This window comes from Podospora pseudocomata (genome assembly GCF_035222375.1).
Source record: "Podospora pseudocomata strain CBS 415.72m chromosome 1 map unlocalized CBS415.72m_1, whole genome shotgun sequence".
Classification (NCBI taxonomy): Eukaryota; Fungi; Ascomycota; class Sordariomycetes; order Sordariales; family Podosporaceae; genus Podospora; species Podospora pseudocomata.
Genome location: NW_026946363.1, coordinates 4,870,026 through 4,890,765, shown reverse-complemented (window position 1 = coordinate 4,890,765; position 20,740 = coordinate 4,870,026). Strand labels below are relative to the sequence as shown.

The window sequence follows — 20,740 nt, the reverse complement described above, 5'->3', positions numbered from 1 at the left end:
ACGGATTGGTAAGAGGCAAAAGCGCTGTTTGGAAAGGTTAACATAAAGATCTGTTTTGGTTGTTAACTTGTGTCTTGTCTGTGAGCCAGGCATCATCGTCTTGTGATCTCTTATAAATCCTCGATCTTGGATTGAACAATACAGGCATGAGCAGTCGGTTTAACGTTGGTTTTAGCGTAAGTGTCGAGTTGGGTTGAAGACTCCTCCTTCCCAAGGTTTCCGAGGATAGGCCACTGGCTTATTCGGCCAAGAGCGACACACCCACTTGCTTGTCTCCGAAGCACGACCCGTTGAGCTTTTCTCTCGCTGCATCGTCTTTTGCAGATACCTACTCATTCTGCTTTAGTCTGGCGCACCAACACCCCCGGCTCGTTCAGGTTCGAATCTGAGAATCTTCCGTCGTCTAGATTACACTACTTCTCCTGTAGCATATAACACATCTCACCGCCCCCAGTATTCGCGTCAACCAGAATCGCCATCACCGATCTTCGACTCAGGCATCCGGGGAAGCTCCCGCAAGCCTTCAGACCATGGCCTAGCTCCAAGCGGAGCGCCCCCTATCCCTTGCTTTATCTTTTGGCTGGTGTACCTCACTTCACAAGTTCTTGGGACCGTGATAACATCTTTTCTTTTGATATCCCCATGGGGATGTCCGCAGACTCGATCAACAAACACCCTTCACCTCCTCGGTTCCTCGGTTCCTGTCTCTTACTCGCGGCCACCGCTTTGCCGGAATATGAAGGAGAAGTTTCTCTCAAGTACTGTTTATCTGCTTCTCGCCAGCATAGCCGCTTCTCTGTATTTGTGTTTCTTTTGTATCATTATTTCTTTGACTTGAAAACACACGCATTTGTTGTTCGTTGTACCAACGGCCCTCTTGTGGATTATCACCGTCGCTGTCAGAACCTCATGGTCTTGTCGGGTTGCCATATCGAGGCGTGAGATAGGTAGCTTTACTGGAGGGGAATATGCCGAACCTCCACGTACGATTGCTTCAAGTGGTGGCTGGGCTGGTGGTGGTTGTTGCTGTTGTTGTTGTTGTTGCCAAGGCTGCTCCTTGTCGTCATCAAGCCACTGGGGCATTCAATGATGCCGTTTCTTTCAATCGGCACCAAGGACAAGTGGGCAGCAGTAAGCCTGGGTTCGACATAAGTTATCTAGATGCAGCCGCTGCGCCTTTGGCAACGCCTCCGGGCTCGGGCTTCCGCACCGACCAAATGGAGCGCTGGGAGGATGGTGAGTTTGCGGACGAGGAGATGGGCGAGGAGCTGGAAAGGTGGTATGAACAATGGGGCGAGTCTCATGGCTATGAGGACAACAACGACGACAATGATTACTACGGCGATGACGAAGATAATGACTTTGTGCCTTATCCTATCACCACGTACAACAATAACAACAACAACAACAACAACAATCGCCATCTTTTTTTTACCAAAAGAATGACCGAGGACGGCTTTCAGACGCTGTACCCCTTGACCGCCTCGCTCTTCCACACCGGAATCCCCCCTCCTCCGCCGGCAACTAAGCAGACTAAATACCCCCCTCCCAGACCGCAATCATCCCACTCCCGTGGCACCGCCGGTGTCCTCGACCCTGCCCTTTCGTCTTCTTCTTTTGCAAATACCTTGACGGCCTATCAGGCCAGAGCACTTGTCTCGCTCCACAGGCGGCACGTCGCGCAGTTTGCTGCTTTGAACAGCAGGTTCCGCGCCCAGGTCGCGGCCGTGAAGCAGAGGCATGCGAGGAATATCGCTGATATCTTGGGGGTGCCGGCGGTGGAGGTGGGAAGGAGCGGGAGGCCGAGGCATGTGGATCTGGGTGAGATAACGGAGTGGCAGATGAGGGAGCTGGCGGATTTTAGCCAGTTTGTCGAGTTTGAGCTGAGTGGGATGCTTCAGTGGCAGATGTGGGAGAGGAAGAGATTGCTCGAGGCGCAGAGGGGGGAGTGGGAGGGGTTGCGGAGGGAGCTGGGGGCGAAGGCTGCTGTGGTTGGTGGTGTGTATTGAGGGGGGGTTGGATCAGGGGGAGTTTAGCTGGTATAGGGAGTGGTTGGAGAAGATGGGGAGGTTGAAGAGTGGGAGGAGGAAGACATGGAGGGGGATGGAGTGGTGGTTTGGGGAAGAGTAGGAAGAGGAAGGGCAAGGAGTATGTTTAGGTGGGGGGTGGTGGGATATATAGATCGTGTGTGATGTGGAGGGGGTTTTGGGGTTTGCATACATGATGAGCTTGAACATGTACATTTTCCCATCTCTCTTTTTTCCTGTTTTGATAAGCATACGAATAGCTAGTTGAGTTTCTGACCCGTGTGATGATGCCCTCTGTGTTGATATATCACCTTACTTGGAACATGCTATTTTCCTCACCACTCCCTCAGTTTTTCAACCCACCCGCAACCCACTCAGCCACCCTCCTCCTTCCCTCCGGAGTCAGATTCTCCCAATGCTCCACCGCCCTCACCTCCTCCCCATCCGTCGTCCCCATCTCAAACCTCCAAACCCCACAAAACGTCTCTCTCACCTCCCCGCCCCCGAGCTCAAACTTGCCCATCACGCACCCAAACTCGTGTGAGGAGCTGAGCGTGATGCTCTCCACCCTCATCTTTAGCGTCCCCCTCGTTGTCTTGAGCAGCTCCTCCTCGTGGGCCTGGCAGGCGGCGACCCCGAGGCAGGGGGGCAGGGTGTTGTCTGCCGGGTGGAGGACGCAGTTCTCTGTGGCGATCTGGGAGAGGCGGGTTACGTCTTCGTAGAGGTACTCCAGCAGATCTCTGGCAGAGGAGAAAGGGGGTTTGTTTTGCTGTTGTTGGGGTTGTTCTGGAGAGGTGTCGTGGGGGGTGAGGCGGAGGGGTTCGCTTTGCTGTGCTGCTGCTGTTGCTGCTGCTGTTGCTGCTGCTGCTGCTGCTGGTTGTTGTTGGGAGGCCATTTTGGGATGATATCTACTCTGGATAGAAACGACTGGGAAAGATATAGAAAACCGGAGATGGGATGCAAGAATAACAGAGGAAAGTCAGGTTCAACAAGGGCACTCCGGACCTCCGTCACGTTCCCCCGACCACAGAGAAAGGGGGACATCTCTCTCTCTCTCTCTCTGTCTCACACCCCTCTTCACATCACCACCCAAATCCCGAACCACCACACGACACAGAATAACAACAACCAACAGACCTGCAATTTAACTTTTATGTATTTTTTTTTGTCTACCCACAAACACTCTGACACACCCCAAGTACTTTTCTTACACAACCACGTCCCCTTCCCCCCCCCCTTTCACTACATACATCTATCTACGTACAACTATACGACATGTTTTTGTCTCTTCGTATACCAACAACAACAACAACAACAACGACAACAACTCCATCCTCCCCCCCAAAACAAAAAACACACCCAAACGACAAAAACTTGTAAAACACAAATGCCACCAAACCATCCCGCCATTTTCCACCCCCTTCACCTTCCCCTTCCCCCACACCACATGAAATGCCCCCAATGCCAATGCCGAAACTTCAGAAACTGAAAAAAAAAAAAAACCAAGCGAAACCAACTTTGACAATATCCCGCTCAACAAGACGAATGCTGATTGATGCCGATGCTTTTTTTTCCTCTTCTGCAAGAGAGTCGTGAACTTTTGGATTGTGCTGCCAGGAGAAAGACGGCCAGCTCACATGCTCATTGCTCATGCTCATAAACGTCGTCGTCGTTGTCCATGAAAGTGGCTCCGCAAGAAAAAGAGACGTCGCGCAAGGTGGAAGACAGAAACTAATCGTCCTCCTTCTTCTCCCCTCCGCGCATCCGATCGTTCCACTTTCTCTTGCCGACTCGCGTCTCGTAGTGCGGCGCCGCTGTCTTGACGTCTTGCATGACCGACTCCATGGCGCTTCGGGTCTTGTTTCTGTAGCAGTCCACTACCGACATGTCAGTACATAATCTTCGCCAGCAAAAAAAAAAAAAAAAAAAGGAAGAAAAAGAAAAAAAACTTACAAGCTCGCTGCAAAAACACCGTCCTCCCTGCAAAAACCCTACTCTGCAACCAGGCCATCCGATACCCCAAATCATTCAGCCTCACCTCCTTCCCCCTAAACCCCTTCCTCATCCTCGGAATGGCCACCTCCCCTTCCTGGCCCTCACCCATGGGAACCTTGACCATGGTCCGACCTCTGCTTCTGGCGCCGCGACCAGCACGGCGACCCTCGGTATCGGTCGTCCCATCGTCCTCGTTGCCGTCATAATCACTCGCGTCGTCCAAGAAAAACTTGCTTCCCGTCGCGCTCGGGGGCGGGCTCTGCATCTCCCGGGGGAAGTACGACCTGGGATAAACACTGCTGCTCTTGCGGAAGCTATCGGGAATCTCGCGCGTGTCCACGCCGTCCAGCGTGACGCGCACCCGGAGGCGGCTCTGCCTGTCGGAGTCCTCGACCAGAATAAACTTGCGCTTCTTGGCCTCGGGGATATCGGGGAACAAATCCTCGGGCTCGTCATCCCGGGGATCACGCCCGGCGCTCATCCTGCGAGCCGCAATCGCGCCGCCGCCGCCGCTGGCATGAGGCGAGCCGCTCAGCTGGTCGTGAATCGACATCGAATTAGACGAGCCAGCGTGGGTGGGCGCGCCGTTGTAGGAGCCGTAGCCGGTGAAAACCTGAGAAGGACGGTCTTCGGACCCCGAGGCAGATCCAGCCTGGGTCGGGGGTTGATGGTGGTGGTGATGCTGTTGCTCGTCCATGTAGGAATCTCCGTCGCCTATAAGACATGAGAAAATAAATCCGTTAGTGAAACATGTTCTCAACCAATGACATAATGACTTGCTCTCCCCCTCCCCCTCAATCAACTCCTCCCCCCCCACCACGGAGAAGGCAGAGAGAAGAGAGGGAGGAGGGAATACGTGCTGCCACGTATCAAAAACGACACGCGTCAGATCATGGTAAGTGTGATGCTTCCCAAACCACGAAAACAGCAGCAAGAACTCGCGAACCCTCCAAACGAGAAGCAGGGATACAAACAAGGGGGGTGCTTTTTCGTTCTTGTAAAGAACAGGTTTTCAAAGCCCCGTCAGATAGGGCACTCCGTTTTGCTCAGAGTGTGAGGCAATTGACATGTGTGTGTTGTGTGTGTGTATAGTGTGTGTGATGAAAAAAGGTGCTGGTTGATATGTGTGAACAAAGCGAATGCTGTGATGGTGCAGTGCCAGCAGCCAGACGACGAAAAAACGACGACGACCGAAAACCAGCAAAAACAAAACTAACAACAACAGCAACAGCAAACGCGCAACTAGTGTAATGTACAGATCTTTCTTTTGTACCAGGTTCCTGTGGTTGCCCCAGATGCGGTGTGCTCGAGATTTTGTAATGTCGCCGAGCCGGTATATAACAGGTAAAAAAGGAAAAACAAAACGACTAGAAACTCCCTGTAAAAAAGATGGAAAAACCCAATAACGCAACAGTAACCGACAGAACAAAAAAGAAACACGAGCAAGACAGAGCGGTTTGAAGAGGTATCACACTTAATCACGAACAAACGCGCGCTTCAGGCCATCTGGTGAAACATACCGACTTCATCTCCCCCCTGGGCACTCCCATCCTGCTGGCCGTGGTGGTGGTGAATCGACGAGTTCATGCCGCCCATGCCGGGCTTGCCAATCGCCGGGTTGCCGCTCGCTCCCATGCCCGTTGGGGTGGACATCCCTGGGCCGGTTGGGGTACCAATGTGGGTGGCATGCGGTGTCGTTGAACCAGCCTTGCTGTTGCGCGTGTTCATCTTGGCCATTCGTCGGACGCGACGACTTCTGAGTCTCGGGTCCTGGTTGCTGTTGCGCCAGCTGTCAACAGCCCGCTGAATCAGACCTCTCTTGCCGCGGAGAGGCGGGTTGAGTTGGGCCAAAGCCCAGCCCACAGAGTTGCACTCGGTCTCGTACACAAGGCGATTTCCGCGGTACTGGTCCTTGGGGCAGCAAGCGCGCGGATACACGCAGTTCTCCGTCTTGAACTCGGCCGACAGCTCATCCTGGTTCACCGATTCCACGTCGCAGCGAATCGTGTACTCCATCTTGACTCTGTCACGAGAGTACTCGAACGCAATCCACTGTACTCCGTTGGTATCTTGCCTGACCACAAGGGGCGTGGTGGCGGGGATAGGTCCGGGGGCAGCGTTGGGATTCACGCCAGCAGCTCCGCCAGCTGGCGCGGTAAGAGGAGCACCATTCTGAGGACCAGTGGATGAGGCGCTACCGATGGAGACGGGAGCAGAGGGTCCAGGTATCCGGTTAGTGAGACCATGAGTCTCAATCTTTCCAGGCCGAGGGCTGACCGTCATGCCGGCCTGCGAGTGCTGCGAGGTGTGGTGGCTCATCTGGTGCTGAGGAGCCGTGTGAGACATCATCATGCTCGGTTGAGAGGCCATAGACTGGTGTGATTGCTGCGGGTGTTGAGCGTACGGGGAAGAAGCAGTCTGCGCCGACATGGACGAGTACTGTTGCTGAGGCCCGCCATAGTACATTGACTGCTGGTGTAATTGCGAAGGAGGCTGTCCATACATGCTTCTCTGCTGATCATGACCTGATGGCGATGCTACCGAGGCGGGCGAGTTGGACTGAGGAGTGTGGTAGGATGACATTGGGGGATACGGTGGTCTCGGCATGGTTGCAGCCATCATGTCTCCGGTGTCTACAAGTCGACGTTAGCCAGTTTGTCGAGCGTGTGGTTTTGAGTTTGGGGTTGAAGTTCCAAACCCACGAGAAATTTTCACCCACCTGCGGAAGTGTACCCGCTAGTCGCACCCGGCGTGCTGTACGGGCTCGGCTGGTGTCCGTAGTACGACAGCGAATGTTCTTGAGCGTTGCTTGCCTGAGACTGCGGTTGATAGACCGAGTGGCCGGACGAATACGCGTTCGAGTGGGATTGCTGTTGCTGCGCTGGGGCTTGACTGTGATGCTGTTGATGAACAATGCTAGAGGGGCGAGAATGCTGCAGATGAGGAGGAACAGGACCCTGTTGTTGTTGATGGTGGGTGTGATGCTGCATAGAGGAGACAACCATTAGTCTTCACGGTACAGGGTTGCTTGCTAGACAAAAAAAAGACCATGTGTGTGTGTGTGTGTTCTGGAGCGCCGCAGACGCGTCTGGGAATGTTGTGCTTTTTTTCTCAACCTGAACCGCGTGCAAGGTCTGGGCAGCCGGGAAGATGTGTCGGTCCCCTGAAAAAAAAAGGACGAGGGATCCACGGACGAGGCGGGTTAGCCTCGGGGATTTGGGGTGGGATTTGTACAGTACGACAGGGCTCCCATCATCCGGCATCCAAACCGACTGTGAGGAGCCAGGGAGGCCAATGCTACCCACCTAGTGGAGCAGCAAATGCTCGGAATCACCTCCCGAGGTTTCGAGATTGCCACCTGGGTGTTCTCTCAATGGCATGGTGGCATTCCATCAAGATAACACCGCATGGAGGGGAGCAAAGGGGGGGATCGTGATGGCTACTAACCAGATATGCAGTGCTGCGGCGTGGCCACAGAGGAGATGGTCGACTAGAGAAAAGGTGTAGAAGGGAGTCGCTATTTTGTGGGGATGGCTGTATTATGTACCGACTGGGGACGGCCAGGAGGAGAATGGGAAGATGGGGCTCCGGACCAGGAGAAGGTCGAGAATGATGAGATTGAACAGGGGGCAACAAGAATGATAATGATGCTTGGGATTCAACGTCCTCTGTCTCGCTGACCAGACCGGGGGCTGAGAAGACCGAAGAGAAGCCTCAAAGCCCTGAACCTGACAAGAGTGAAGGAAAGGAATTCTCTGGTTGTGTGGTAGGACAAGGGCTTGAAAGAAACGCGGGCAGGGGGGGACGACTGCATTTTTAGATGAAATGGCCAATGGCGGAACGCCTGCAGAGCCGAGGGTCATGACTATTGCCCAACCGGGACTGGCAGGCCGGAGCTAGCCACTGAAAGGGCAAGCTCAGTGTGTGGTTTGCTCTGGTTTTCCTGGCAGGCCCGTCTCTGCGTGTGTTCTGTCTTTTCTGCGTGTCTTCTGTGTGTGCGCTTTCATCATCTGGGGCAAGGACAAGGGGCGGTGAGGTGCGGGTGTGCACATGCGGGTCCCCAGCGGGCTCCTGGGCCAATCCCTGCACTGGCAGGCCGGCTCTCTCTCCCACTCGAGAACACGGTACTCCAATGGAACATGGAAGTCCCGCAGCAGGTCGCCGATACGTACCGCTCTTTGGGAAGCCCAGAGGGCTGCGCATCGGATTCGCCTGCAAGCACCGGAGGGGCTGGGCATGGGGCATCACAGCAACTCGCTGATGGGACACAGCACCCGCGCAGGACACAGAACGCATGCCCGGACTGAGGTACGAGATACCTCGCAGTCCCGTCATTTGGGATGACATTTGCAGCAGCTTTCTTTGCTGCAGCCGAGACAGCGAGGTCATGCTTCCGAGAAAACTTGCGCCCATGTGTGGACCCTGGCCGGAGGCACACCGGGGGAGGGTGCTGCGGAACGTGTTGTCCCTGTCTCCCTCCCACTCTGCGCGGAACCACTCAGCGGGTGGCTCCACCACACACGCTTGAGAGAAAGCCCCACAGGACACGGTGAGTTGCCTCCAAAACCCCACTTGCCAACGGTGCGACTGACTCCAACCACGACTCTAGAACACCCAGCGCATGTACCGAGTACACAGCAGAGGTACCATGGACATGGCGAGACCGTCGCACGAGTGTCGTCAGCGTGCACACCTGACTCCGGTGAATGGGCCACCATCCAGGTCCGACATGAGATTTCCAGGTGAAGCGCCGCGATCGCTCGATCCGTTTCTTTTTGCCCTGATCTTTTGATACGGCATTTGCGACGTCTTGGGTGATTTTGGGGGGGGGGAGGACGGGTAAGGTTTGGGGTACAGGGGAAGGCCATCGGTACGGCGCCAGCATCCCAGCCACACCGCCGTTGGGAAACAGTGGCCATGACCTGTTCGGTCCGCCACTCTGGGGAACCCAGACCGCTGACACACTATATCATGCAAGCCAAACGCTGGCCTCCATGGACAGCTGTCACTTGTCGTAGGCTATGAATTGAGTTGCACCGTTGAACCCAATGCCGGCGCGGCATGCTCAGGCCAACAGCCAGCAACCACACCTGTGCCAATGTGGAGAGGCCGGATGGTGGAAAAGGAATAGGATGGTGTTGATGTACTGTGAGGGTATGGCACAAAAAGGTGCTGATGGCGCATCTCGTCCAGGCCAAATGCGCACTACGCACGCCGGCACAAGCCCCTGTTGCATACTACCGACGCCCTGGCTGGTGGTGAAACAGGAGGGCCCCTGCAATTCCCACACAACCCTGACCACTCATCTTCTCCAAGTCAGGCTTGCGACAGGCACAGCCGTTTTCTGGAACAACTCGACCCCGACTCGATTGGCCAAGGAAATCAACGACGCGCCTACATCGACGGACGAAGGCGTCCTTTTTTTTTTTTGTTTTTTTTTGTTTTTGGATATTGATATCGCACTGAGAAGGAAACGTAAAATCGGGAGACTATTGAAAACGCTCGACGGTGGAGATCACGTAGTAAATGCCGCGCTGAGGACAACTGTCGCTTGACATTACCTAACAGCAGGCAAGCGCGCATGCGGCGCTCTCGGTGGTGGGTGGATTGGCGAACAGAGATTGAAAAAAGTGGCACTTACCGAGTCATGACCGGGCTCTTCCTTGAAGTGGCTGGGCGCCTGCCGGTGCTGAGCCATCTTCATCAGTCCCATAGGGTATGCTCGTCTTCAAAGTGCTGTAAGGGTTTCTCTGTGGGGAGGGAGAGATGTTAGTCCAAGTCGGCTCTCTCTCTCTGTGTGTGTGTGCGTGTGTCGCGATGACCTCGCTGGTTGTGGAACACACAGCGGACCTGGGTTGATCGTCTGCCAGGAACGCCTGCCAAACTGGCGACAAGTAAACCAGGTTGTGTGGCCAGGGACCCGTGCACCCGCCTGGCTTGCCGTGAACGACGCGACCGTGGCTGGCCATGGCACGAGAAAGGCGCGGATAGAGGTTCGGGAGACGGATGCAATGGAGATCTACTCACAGATAAATTCGGCGCCGTTACCACGATAGTGCGGCCTTGGGATCGGTGCGTGCGGTCTTGTTTGTTCGGCCAGGGAAGCACACGATGTTCTGGGGAAAAGGTCGAGGTTTTTAGTAGGTGCGGGCCAAACGCGCTGCTGGCAAGGATGGGCTTGAGATTGTGAAAAGCGGTCGGCAGTGCGGCGTTCTAGAAGAAATGGGGAAAAACAGGCCAGCAAGTTAGTCTCGATCCGAACGCACCGCGCCCCTTGGGCCTGAAGATACCAATATAAGACGAAATAAAAAGCAGCAAAAGCCAAGGGGTCTCGCATGTAGCAAAATTTCCCAACGCTTCATGCAAGGACAGAAGGGGGACTAGGGTGGAACATTGCCGAGATTGAAACAGGATCGCGCTGAGTGTGACACCAGACCCTGGTACGATTTCCGAACGGGTGGTGCACCAGAGCACGCCCAATATGATTTGCCATGAACAAACATGGCCGACAAGTGCGACGGGTGCTGCCTGAGGTGATGGGGAAAAGTAATATGCACGTACCTTGGCTATTACCTCGAAAATGTCCCGAAATAGAATTTCCCTGATAACGCGTTCTGAACGTCGCGTAGCGCAAAGTTAGACCTCGTTTCCCAGAAGTCCAGTCGCTTGGTAGCTTTTTCGATTGGACGGTGTGTACGTTGTGGGAAGAAAAAAAAAGGGCTGGGGGAAGCGACGTCTAACGGGCCACCAAATCCAGTCACTCGGGTTCAGACCGTTGAGGTGCTTGAACCACGTGCTTGACTTTATAAAAAGAAAAACCCACCGGCTCACAAAGACGTACCCTTTGCAACTGCTTGTAAGTCGCGGTTGCTCTTGCTTGCTCACGTCCGTCCCTTTCGAACCGATGGATCTGCAACGCCTGCCGCCTTGTTAGCCTCGTCGTCCGCGAATATGTCAACGTATAATCCAATGGAAGGAGACTCGATGCGTTGCAGCTGTGGGAAGGGATAGACCAGGCCCATGCTGCAAGGAGCATATGCTATGATGCAATACGGCAGCGCGTGCAGTGACAGCAAGGTCGACAAAATCGGATGGCAGGAACCATCGACAATGTTCTGAGCCTTCGGGTGAAAGTTGATGGATGGTCGGCGATGGTGATGTTTGTGACACCACTTGGCGGGATCGAGGATGCAGCATCAAGCCGATGCGCGCATGGAAGACATGGGACCGGCCACAAGATCAACTTGCCTTGGAAAAGAGAAACGGGATGCCTTTCAACAAAGAGGTTAGCCATATGCAACATGCAATTGTATTGAAGCCCATGTCGAATCGCACCCATGCCCTGGGCGGCAGCATCGTCATCCTGAATGTCGACAACCGCACACACACACACACACTCTCTCTCTCTCTCTCACACACACACATAGGCTGGACGTGGTGATCCAGAGCTCGGTCGGTCCAGGGCATGTCCTAGTCATTGGAAGGTTTGCTGGCTGATGGGGGAAACCCGAGAGTATTGCGATGAACTCACCTCTGCAATGCAAACGGCAGCTTGCGGTGTTGTGCGATGCGCGCGACGCAAGACGAGTATTCGAGACTGTTGCTCCTGTCGAGATGGTGGCGCGGCCGGATCTCAAGTTTACCTCGAAGGTTGACAAGGCCTTTGGATATGGTATTAGGAACGCGCGCGCAACGAGATGGTTTGAAGGTGTGCGTCTTTGAAAAAGTTCGGATGAAAGGGGGGCCTGTTGGACAGGACCTTGCTATTTGAACAGGGATGATGGTGGGAAGAAATGCGCGTCGGCCACTGGGTTACACCGCAGTCAAAAATCAGCACAAGCTGCTTAGCGCGAGGTGCAAGGTCTCAGATTAACGGCCACACTTCCCACGCCTGCCAACCTCGACACCACGAGGAGAGGAGACAGAAGCGATTGAAGAAGACCCTGCAGTAAGAGATCCGAAAGGGTGAAATCGACATGCCGTCACTCGCCATTCAACACGCGACGTCTTTTGTAGGTATGCACAGATATGGGCTTGGGGGAACACAAGGCGATGGCTGATGACAAAGGTGTAAAAAAGAAACGAAACGAAACACGCAGTACACACCGGTAGTTTGCTACTCCCCTTCGTATTGTCAACCAAGCGTTTTCTGGGTGTTCCGTCTCTGTGGATTCAGTGGCGTGGGACGCGAAAGGTGCAACGGTGGGAAAACGGTCGAGTATGGCAATGTGTTAGGTAATTCCCAGTCGCGCCCACATGTAAGGTAGGCAGGTGAGAGTGATGACAACGTGAAATAAAAAAGAAAGAAAGAAAGAAAGAAAGAAAAACTGTTTGCTTTTGCGAAATGCGGTAAGCGCAGGTTTGCTACCTGCAAGAAGCAAGCCTTGGTTCTTTTCGACAAGAGGGCGAGCGCCGCCGTCAAGGCGCTGAATTGCTTTTATTTTTCGTGGTACTTGGGTCATCACCCATGCAGGGGTCAGTGTGTGGGGGGGAGACAAGACACGCTGCTGCACGCAGACACGTGAAGCGGCCTGGTCGGGAATTTTGGATAGGATTCGGGGAAGATTGGAGGATGTTGACAGGGGGAATAGCGAGGCCGCGATGCTACACCGACACACACCTCGGTGAGGAGAGGATGGAAGAGATGGACTGACCAGAGAAAAGAAATCAAGCTGTGAGCACGAGGACGCGATCGGGGAGAAAAAAAGCTCCGAGTCTATATCCGATCAGCTCTTCGCCCGTCCAAGCAAGCGGCGTTTGACAATGGCTTGCGGCACACTGGCAGCATGTCGAATGAGGCCCTCACAAGGCAAGAGCAAACGAGAACAAACAGACAGTTGAACAACTAACAGAGATAAAGATCTATGATATATATGTTGCGGTTAGTAGGTAAAGATACTGTTTTAACCCAGCAACTTGAGCGGTGTTGTTCTTGAAAGCCGTCAAGGTAAGGCTTAGGAATGACACGTTGAGGTTGAGCTGAGCTAGCTCGCGGATTTATGACTCTCAAAATGGTAACGATGATAATGATCAAAAGCAGCCAAAAAACCACCCCTCAAAGAAAAATATACGAAGGTAGGTAGTGCGTTCAAACAGGCTGCGAACTGTGATCGAGAGGTTGAAGATGGGAATTGTGAATAACAGACGGACTGCAGGGGCAAGGATGAGGTTGTCTCTCGACCGTTGGGCCGGTTGCAGATGGGCTGCCCAGACGGGTGGAGAGGGACGAGGGGGGAAGCTTGGGTGCCGTGGGTGCCCTGAGAATCCTTGCAATGATGGGGTGGTGAGGGGTGGTCACCAGGGGCAGAAAGCTAGGGGGGTGAGCTTCTTCGGGTTCTTGGAGACGTCTCTTGTGCAAGCCCGGTCTCGCGGTCCTTGCATTCGACGACAGCCCTGGTCGCCGTCTGGGATCTGGCGGGAGGGGGAAAAGGTACACAAGGTTAAAAATTGGGGGAGGCAGGGAAGATTATGTGGTAATTGGGTGTGTCGAGGGGGGGGCTTGGTGGCTGCTTCGGCTTCTTCTGCGCAGGGGGTTCGAGTGGGATTTTAGCACAGAACCGAGGGGACGGGTTGGACGGGTTGACGTGGGCAAGGGAGGGCAGGGAGGAGGTCCGGCAACAAGAGCTTGTCTTGACGGGCAAGACAAAGTACATGAAAGTGACTGGATATAAAACAACCACGGTGGCCGACATCAACCAGCACACCACGGTTGGTGGGATAATAAAGAGCAATTCACCCAGGACTGGATGATACGCAGAGCGACCTGGAGAAGACAGACAGCCCAGAGAGGTCCCAGGTTATTTCCCGCGCCGAGGGAACGGTGACTGGATGGATGGGATTGGCGTGCCAGGAACTGAACTATTGCCCGGCTTCGCTCCGCGGACTGGAAAAGTCATCAACCTGCCTATTTCTGGTCGGGGAGCGGTCAACTGGCTGCCATCTGATCTGATCCTCCAGCCCAACCAATCAGACGCTCGGCTTCCACTGGAAACATGATCGAAACAGCAGAGCAATGCGCATGACAAGCGGCTCTTGGTGATAGCGCAAAGATAGGGTCAATACGGGCATACCTGGATGAGGGAAAAGCATGCGAACACATTGTCCATCACCAGAGACGTGGTTTGCGACATGCACATCCCTCTTACAGAGATGCAAGGCGCTTGGGGCGCACTTTCGAAATGGCTCAGTTGTGCTGCAGCGGGACGCACAGAGAGTGATGGTGGGGAGGGGGGTGGGGGGGTCTTATGATAATGCACGCCTCCCGCTGCAGCGAAGCCGAGAATGGAGGAGGGAAACGCTGTGCCGTTCGTCGACAGAAAAACTGGGTGCTCAGGAGATGGCTCAACACGAGCGATATTCAACAGCTACGGAGCACTTCGTGCAAACTAGGCGTAGAAACGTAGCCGCGGCCTCAGAAGAAATTACGCGGAAAAAAGTGAAGCTGTGAGTTGCAGTTTTTTTCTCGGTGGACAGCCGGCAGGCTTCCGGAAGCTCCGCGGTCCATATCCCGCCCACCGCTACCCGCCGCCCACCTTACCGACCTACCAATCCACTTACGGCGAAGTGGACTCTCGGATACGTTGCGGTGCATTTCTGGTCTCGGCCTAGCTCCTCATTGATGATGAACAGCGAAGCAATTTCTCGAGCGGTGAACACCTATCGGACCTCTCTTTTCACGGTGAGCCAACTCAGCAACCGACCAGTCAGAAAGCGGTTAGGTTTTGCTACGTCTAACGTGATGGTCCCATCAGTTTGGGACTTGGGAAATGAGACGCTGAAGAAATGACGAAACTGAGCCTGTTGAGGGAACCAGTGGCTGGTGCGCCTGCTTTGCCCAATCAGCACCACGAGCTTTACGCAAGTAGGGCCGATCAAGCCACACCCATCTCGTCCCTCTCTTGCATTAATTGAACAGTCACTGGAAACGAAACAGGAGGCTCCCAAGAATAACCTTTCGGCTGGCAACCATGCTGTAAGCGATTATCACCAAGTATCTCGGCAGTAAAGAAAACGTTACAGGAACAGAATGTTTCCTCCCCGCCGCCATCCTTGTTGGACCCTTTTTGTCCCTGGCTTAGGATCCTGTCAAGAGCTTCAAGGACAGCGGTACCTGGCCCTCGTCCCGACTCGCTCCCGACTCCCGAGAATCTTGAAAAGACGACGTGCTCTTCACAAGTTGCACAAACCCTGGAAAAGCGGCGCTAATTCCCAAGTTATCGACACTAATTATCCTGGCACTGTCACCGGCAGCGACAGCAATGCAGAGCAGAGGCAAACCATGACGCCAAGCAGAGCGGGAAGTCAAGTCGACATTCTCGAAGGATGGCCTCTCCCTCAGAAGACAAGAATATGGCCCAATGAGACCGGTCATACCCGGAACTCAAACACGCCCCACCCAGTGATCATGTCCATCAATCGGAAGCTAAGCGTCTCGTCACCTATCTTTCCTCCCTCACAGCATTGAAATATCACGCGCGCAGATCTGGGGGCACGCCCCGGTGGTGTGGACGAGTCTTCCCCTCACCTCAACCACGGAAAAGTGTGGGCGGCCGCCCTGTTGTGTGTGCTGAATGTTCCTCGTCACACACCGGGTTCAGTGCTGACCCGCGCTGAGATCTCGAAGGATGTGTGCTGGGACGCGCCCCATGCCCCTTTCATTACCCTAGCACAGTCCCCCAGCAAGCGAGCGAACCTGGTTTTCCGGAAACTTCTTCCACTCCTGGTCAAACCGTTTCTTCAAGCCCAAAGCGCAGTAGACAGTATCCGTACACGACGAGAGCTTTGCCCGTCCTCGACGCCAACGAAGATTATTATCCGAAGTATGTCTCAAATGATGAGGTAAAGGTTATCCACGATTCGAGTTGGTTCTTATATATCCGTTCGGATTTTCAGGTTAGATTCAAAAAGATATGTCGTTGTTCTCAAGGCACCCCCGGTATCATGCACATACCAGGCCCCCTGTCGCCAACCTGCATGGTCCAGCGGGAGCTCGCCGAGAGCGATTCGCTTGGCCCTTTCAAGAAACATTATGCTTCGACATAAGTGCAACAACCGCCAGCAGATATCTCTCGTTTATTGGAGATGATGGACAACTACTCCAGGCAACACAGTTTTGATCAGTCATAAAGACAAAAAGAAAAAATGCAACTCCAAGAAAGACTTCATTTCACTGCAGTGGGCCAACCTCTCCTTCAATCAGCCAGAGGCATGAACTCAGAGCTACATCACAGTCAGTGCGCTACTTTGGGGCTGGGTCATCAATCTGCGGGAACCACATGATGGATGGATGATACGGTGTTATTTTGTGAGTTTATGAGAAAGCCAGCCTCTTCTATTTCTGGCCCAAACTCATCTTGAAAAAGAAAACAACTTGGTCGTTACGGATAAATCACATTCTTCCCTTTCGGTAGGAGAGCCGAAAATGCTACGTAATCTGAGGAGGGAGTGGTCGATTTTGCCAAGATTGGAGTTCATATGGGATGGTGATGTCAAAGCTATTGAGGGTCGATATGGGACTGTAGGTACAGGTAGTATCGATGTACACCATGTTTTTTTTAAAGACTATCGTGGGAGCACTCCAGCCTTATGATACCCATGCTTGGCTGAGGAAGCTTTCAGGCCTTGTTTGCGTTGCTGTTGTTTGGTCAAGGATATGGATGTGGTTACACCACACGCTTTTCCCTGCCATATCCCGCAGCAGCATCCCCTGTAGAATACCACGGTCGGGAGCGGGTGTAGGTGACAGGGACGGTGTGGGCTTGATAAGATTCTGATAATGGGGGAAATACTTTATCAACCTCCATGATACCTTGAAAAGATGGAAGCCATGGTAGACTTTTGAACCTTTGGCGATTGCCCCCCCCCCTCCCCTCAAGATTTGAGAGTCATCCACCGCTGGGGGCACATGACGTCCTCGTTACAATTTCCAGTCGAGCAACCGGCAACAGGATGGCAGGGAATGCGTGCTTCCGTTGTGTGGCTTGAATTGGGCTGTCGACTTTTTCTTTTGTGTCAGCCAATCGATGTGCTCACCGTGATGAAGATAGGAAAGAGGAACTAGCAGCCTCACCGACCGGTTAGAAACAACAGCATGAGGCCCAGTTTGGCAGGGGAGGAGAATGCAGCTATCCGAGGCCATACATACCTTACTTACCTATAATATGCGTGTAGAGCCAGCCTTCTTTTTTATTTTTTTGATTGTATTTTTTGCCATGGCCTCTCCTTCTCGTGAATTCGGACCTGTTTCGACACAAGTACTGTGTACAAAGAAGACCGGCCTGTGATACAAGTGACACGTTTATGAGGGGGAGACAAAACTCAGGGTCTGTCTGATTGAATCATTCTGACAAGCCACACACGAAACGCACGGAAGGGGGGGGGGAGGGGAGGGGGGACAAAAATTCCCAAAGCTGCGGTGAAGGTTTTCTCTCACCGTGACCATGCTGCCTGAACAGAACGCCACACATATTCGGCTTCTTGGGGGGTGGGGGAGGTCAGCTTTGAAGACATTGGAAGCACCGTAATGTCTTGGTTTACTTTTGAACTGAAAGGCTTACTACAGCACAGCTCTCTTCATCGTCATCTTGTATCACCAAACACTTGCTTTTCCCACTTCCAAGAAACAAAACGCCACTGTTTCTCTCTGAGAAAAAGCAAAAAAAACTAAAAAAAAAACTGAAAGCCCCAGAGAATTGGCACGGACGAAAGGTCAGGAAGAAAAACGTGTTTTGTTTTTTTGCTGGGTGCCGTATCGGCCGGTTCGGGGATGTGGTTGTCTCTAAATGTCTTGGACATTACTGAGACGAAGAAGATGATGTCTCTCGCCTTTTTATTTTTTTTTCTTTTACTCACTGATTATCAATCCATCCCAGGGGGGAAAAGAGTCTCATAAAAAGTTTCGATGGCTAAAATGCATATACCTGTAGCCTCAGCGTTTGATGATATATGTCAGGGGCCGAAGATTCCACGGCATTTTCGAAGGTGAGTGTTTGTCTCTTGTCAACGTCAGTTTGCATCTTTTTTATATCGGCCTTTTCTCATGGCCAGACATACATACATGCTGCAGATTTCATCTTACATCTCACACAAACACACACCGCAAGAAAAAATAAATACAAAACTCTCGTATTTCTTTGGGGGGGAGGTTTTATCTTGAGATCGATGGGTTGAGGTTTCCGGAGCCTGGATCGGATGACCAGAGTGCTCTCAGGCTGTAGGTTTGGATATTCAGATCAGGTTTTGCTCATCGGTTTGCGGGTTTGGGAAAGGCAAAAGGTGATAGGATGTGATCAAATGGCAAATTGCGGCGCGGAGAGGGATCGGGCTCATCTGTTTCTTTTTGTCCTTTTCCATCCATCCTACATGACTTATCTCTATTGTCCTTGCAGCCAGAGGAGGTTGGACCCATATACCGGGCTGCCATTATGACTTTCTACCACCTAGGTAGGTGTGGCTGTCCTCTCTCAAGGGTGCAGTCCATCTTACCTATCGCTGTAGGTAGGCAAACAATCCTCGACGTGCCCAGAATTCGTTGAATGCACAAAAAGGTACCTGTTCCTCATGCCGCCTGGTTTGTCAGAAGGAAATTCTGGGGCGATGAAGGAGAATATTCAGGGTCGTTTCACAATCGATATGCAAGGTCGGGTTCCTTTTTTTTTTCTACGATGAACTCTGGACCCCTTCTGTGATGTCATTTGAAGGGACTGTTCCAAAGCAGATTGTCTGCTCTCTCGACGGTACCTATCTATTACTGAACGAGACCGAGTGACTACTAAGAATTCTAAGAATCTTCAAACAGCATCATGCACCTGCTGGACGTTCTTGCGATCGAGAAAAACCCCGGCTTGCTTTGTAACGGTGTACCATATACCCCATCGAGTCTCGACTATCAGCCTGGGCGCCGGCCAGCACACTAGCATCAGGGAAACAACTCATACATCCGTACCAGCACAACAAAGGTAGGTTAACAACACAACCTCAACAACAGCTGGCTGTTCTCACCTAGCTTAAGCAGGCAAAACCCCGAGTCCTCACAAAGTCCACCACGTCAACATCCAAACATCCCTCCCCACCTGCATGAATACAACGGAGCTGCTGACCAGCTCATCAGCCTTTTAAACTTGATGTTTATCATCGTGGTTGCTCTTGATATGCTAATCCGCACACCTACCCCTGTCCATATAGAATCCTTCGCCGTAACGGCGGTGTGGGCTTTGGATATGCAAGAAGGCGGGTCAGCGATATGTCAGGGGCAGGGGGCGGGAAGGAGAGAGGTAGGGGGGGGGCGTAGCTACGGGTTTGCTACCTACTTGCTTACATACCTTGCAGGAGATGGAGACTGAATGGTAGGGTATGTAGACTGGGGAAAATGAGGCTGTCCTGGAGGGAAAATCGACGTCTGTAGACTTTGGCTGAGGTATCTTCTTCTGTTGACATGTAACCTAAACAGTAAGGTTTTTGCTTGACAATCGAAGCGATGCGGTACATGGGAAATATTGTCTACTTCAGGGTTGAAGAATGCAAGTTCTGACATCAACATGTGAGAAAAACAAGGACCAGCACAAGGGGGGCGCGGGAAGGACGGGACAAGGGGCGGGTTAGGGCGGGTTTTGTTGGCGGGTTCGAGTTTATTGCTGGCGATGCGAGAGCCCCCCTTGCCTTGAGCCTTGCTCTGAATCGCGTTTCTGGTAAAGTAACTCTGAGTTGCTCCACTGATACTTATGTGTAGCAAAATGTTGACTTTGTAGTTGTAAGTGGTGCAAGCCAGGAAGAGCAACTAGCTTTGCGTGAAGGTAGGTGCTTTCCAATAATTGATACGAGTTCAATGCATAGAGCTGCCATCTTTGAGTGGAGAAAAATGGAATTGTAAAGAGCAAATGCAAATCTAGTAGAAGAACTTGAAGCTTATGGTATAAGAATAGAGTATTTCAAAAGAGGAATGCCTCTTGTTGTTATCTTGTTTGCTGCTTAAGGTGAAGGCACTCTATACATTATGTTCTCTCTGGAGATAACACGCAAACCCCGTCATGTGGCTCGAAGACGCGGACAACAGAGAAACTTGGTGAGATCAAGTACGGCCAGGTTATACTCCAAAGGAAGGTGACGCTGAGGCATACCTACATGACCGCCTACTTACTTCTAGCCCAACAGATTGAACCCAATGATCAGAATTACCTCTCTGCCTAATCAGGTCCAATAACTTGGTTATAGTGTTATTTCTGCCTTCCTATCAAGCTGGCAACTATGACATGAACTTTCCTGCCCCGGAGATAGTCTTCATTGTGTCTAGCCAAGAAGACTCGGTCATCCAGGCACTCGCACAACCACATAGACTACACTATCCCACCCCAATCCAACAACTCGAGACAAAACTCAAACTTTCCATTGTCCATAACATTCGCTATGCAAGGTATCTATCTTTCATTATCATAACCAGCCCTTAACCAGCCCTTCCCATACCCGGATAACCTCTCTGAACACAACACACCTACATACACACATTCCATAATCCTTTACACAACAAAACAAGCAATGGCAAACCAATCCTTTCCCCCAAGAATATCTATAAACCGCCCATATTATGTCAAAAAAGAACAAGAAAAAAACACCGCCAAATCAAAAGACTCCACTACACTAGAAACAAGCCTCTTGTTTTGCTGCTATACACGGCGCTATGTTGAAGAATCTCGTGCTTTCCATCCTATCTCTCCCTCTTCATC

The 20,740-nt window shown here is 52.5% G+C and overlaps 5 protein-coding genes across 5 annotated transcripts; all 5 read right to left on the bottom strand.

Annotated features, from left to right (window-relative positions):
- Positions 1 to 1,559: 1,559 nt before the first annotated feature.
- On the bottom strand, positions 1,560 to 2,922 carry QC762_116985 (uncharacterized protein; the record flags this gene model as incomplete). The annotated part of the gene is made up of 2 exons (XM_062886119.1): positions 1,560 to 1,983; positions 2,402 to 2,922. 2 exons carry the CDS (start codon positions 2,920 to 2,922, stop codon positions 1,560 to 1,562), a joined length of 945 nt encoding a protein of 314 aa, XP_062749170.1.
- A 645-nt stretch (positions 2,923 to 3,567) lies between these two features.
- Positions 3,568 to 4,719, bottom strand: QC762_0016520 (uncharacterized protein; the record flags this gene model as incomplete). The annotated part of the gene is made up of 2 exons (XM_062883034.1): positions 3,568 to 3,904; positions 3,981 to 4,719. The coding sequence occupies 2 exons, from the start codon at positions 4,717 to 4,719 to the stop codon at positions 3,759 to 3,761; spliced, it is 885 nt and encodes a 294-aa protein (XP_062749169.1). The 3' UTR covers positions 3,568 to 3,758.
- Positions 4,720 to 5,519: 800 nt separating this feature from the next.
- On the bottom strand, positions 5,520 to 7,836 carry QC762_0016510 (uncharacterized protein; the record flags this gene model as incomplete). The annotated part of the gene is made up of 3 exons (XM_062883033.1): positions 5,520 to 6,655; positions 6,742 to 7,006; positions 7,813 to 7,836. The coding sequence occupies 3 exons, from the start codon at positions 7,834 to 7,836 to the stop codon at positions 5,520 to 5,522; spliced, it is 1,425 nt and encodes a 474-aa protein (XP_062749168.1).
- Positions 7,837 to 9,725: 1,889 nt separating this feature from the next.
- On the bottom strand, positions 9,726 to 10,373 carry QC762_0016500 (uncharacterized protein). Its single transcript, XM_062883032.1, has 2 exons — positions 10,050 to 10,373; positions 9,726 to 9,758 (listed from the first exon to the last, which is right to left on the bottom strand). The coding sequence occupies exons 1-2, from the start codon at positions 10,357 to 10,359 to the stop codon at positions 9,751 to 9,753; spliced, it is 318 nt and encodes a 105-aa protein (XP_062749167.1). The 5' UTR covers positions 10,360 to 10,373; the 3' UTR covers positions 9,726 to 9,750.
- An 8,379-nt stretch (positions 10,374 to 18,752) lies between these two features.
- On the bottom strand, positions 18,753 to 19,823 carry QC762_116960 (uncharacterized protein). Its single transcript, XM_062886118.1, has 2 exons — positions 19,343 to 19,823; positions 18,753 to 19,232 (listed from the first exon to the last, which is right to left on the bottom strand). The coding sequence occupies exons 1-2, from the start codon at positions 19,506 to 19,508 to the stop codon at positions 19,069 to 19,071; spliced, it is 330 nt and encodes a 109-aa protein (XP_062749166.1). The 5' UTR covers positions 19,509 to 19,823; the 3' UTR covers positions 18,753 to 19,068.
- Positions 19,824 to 20,740: the final 917 nt, after the last annotated feature.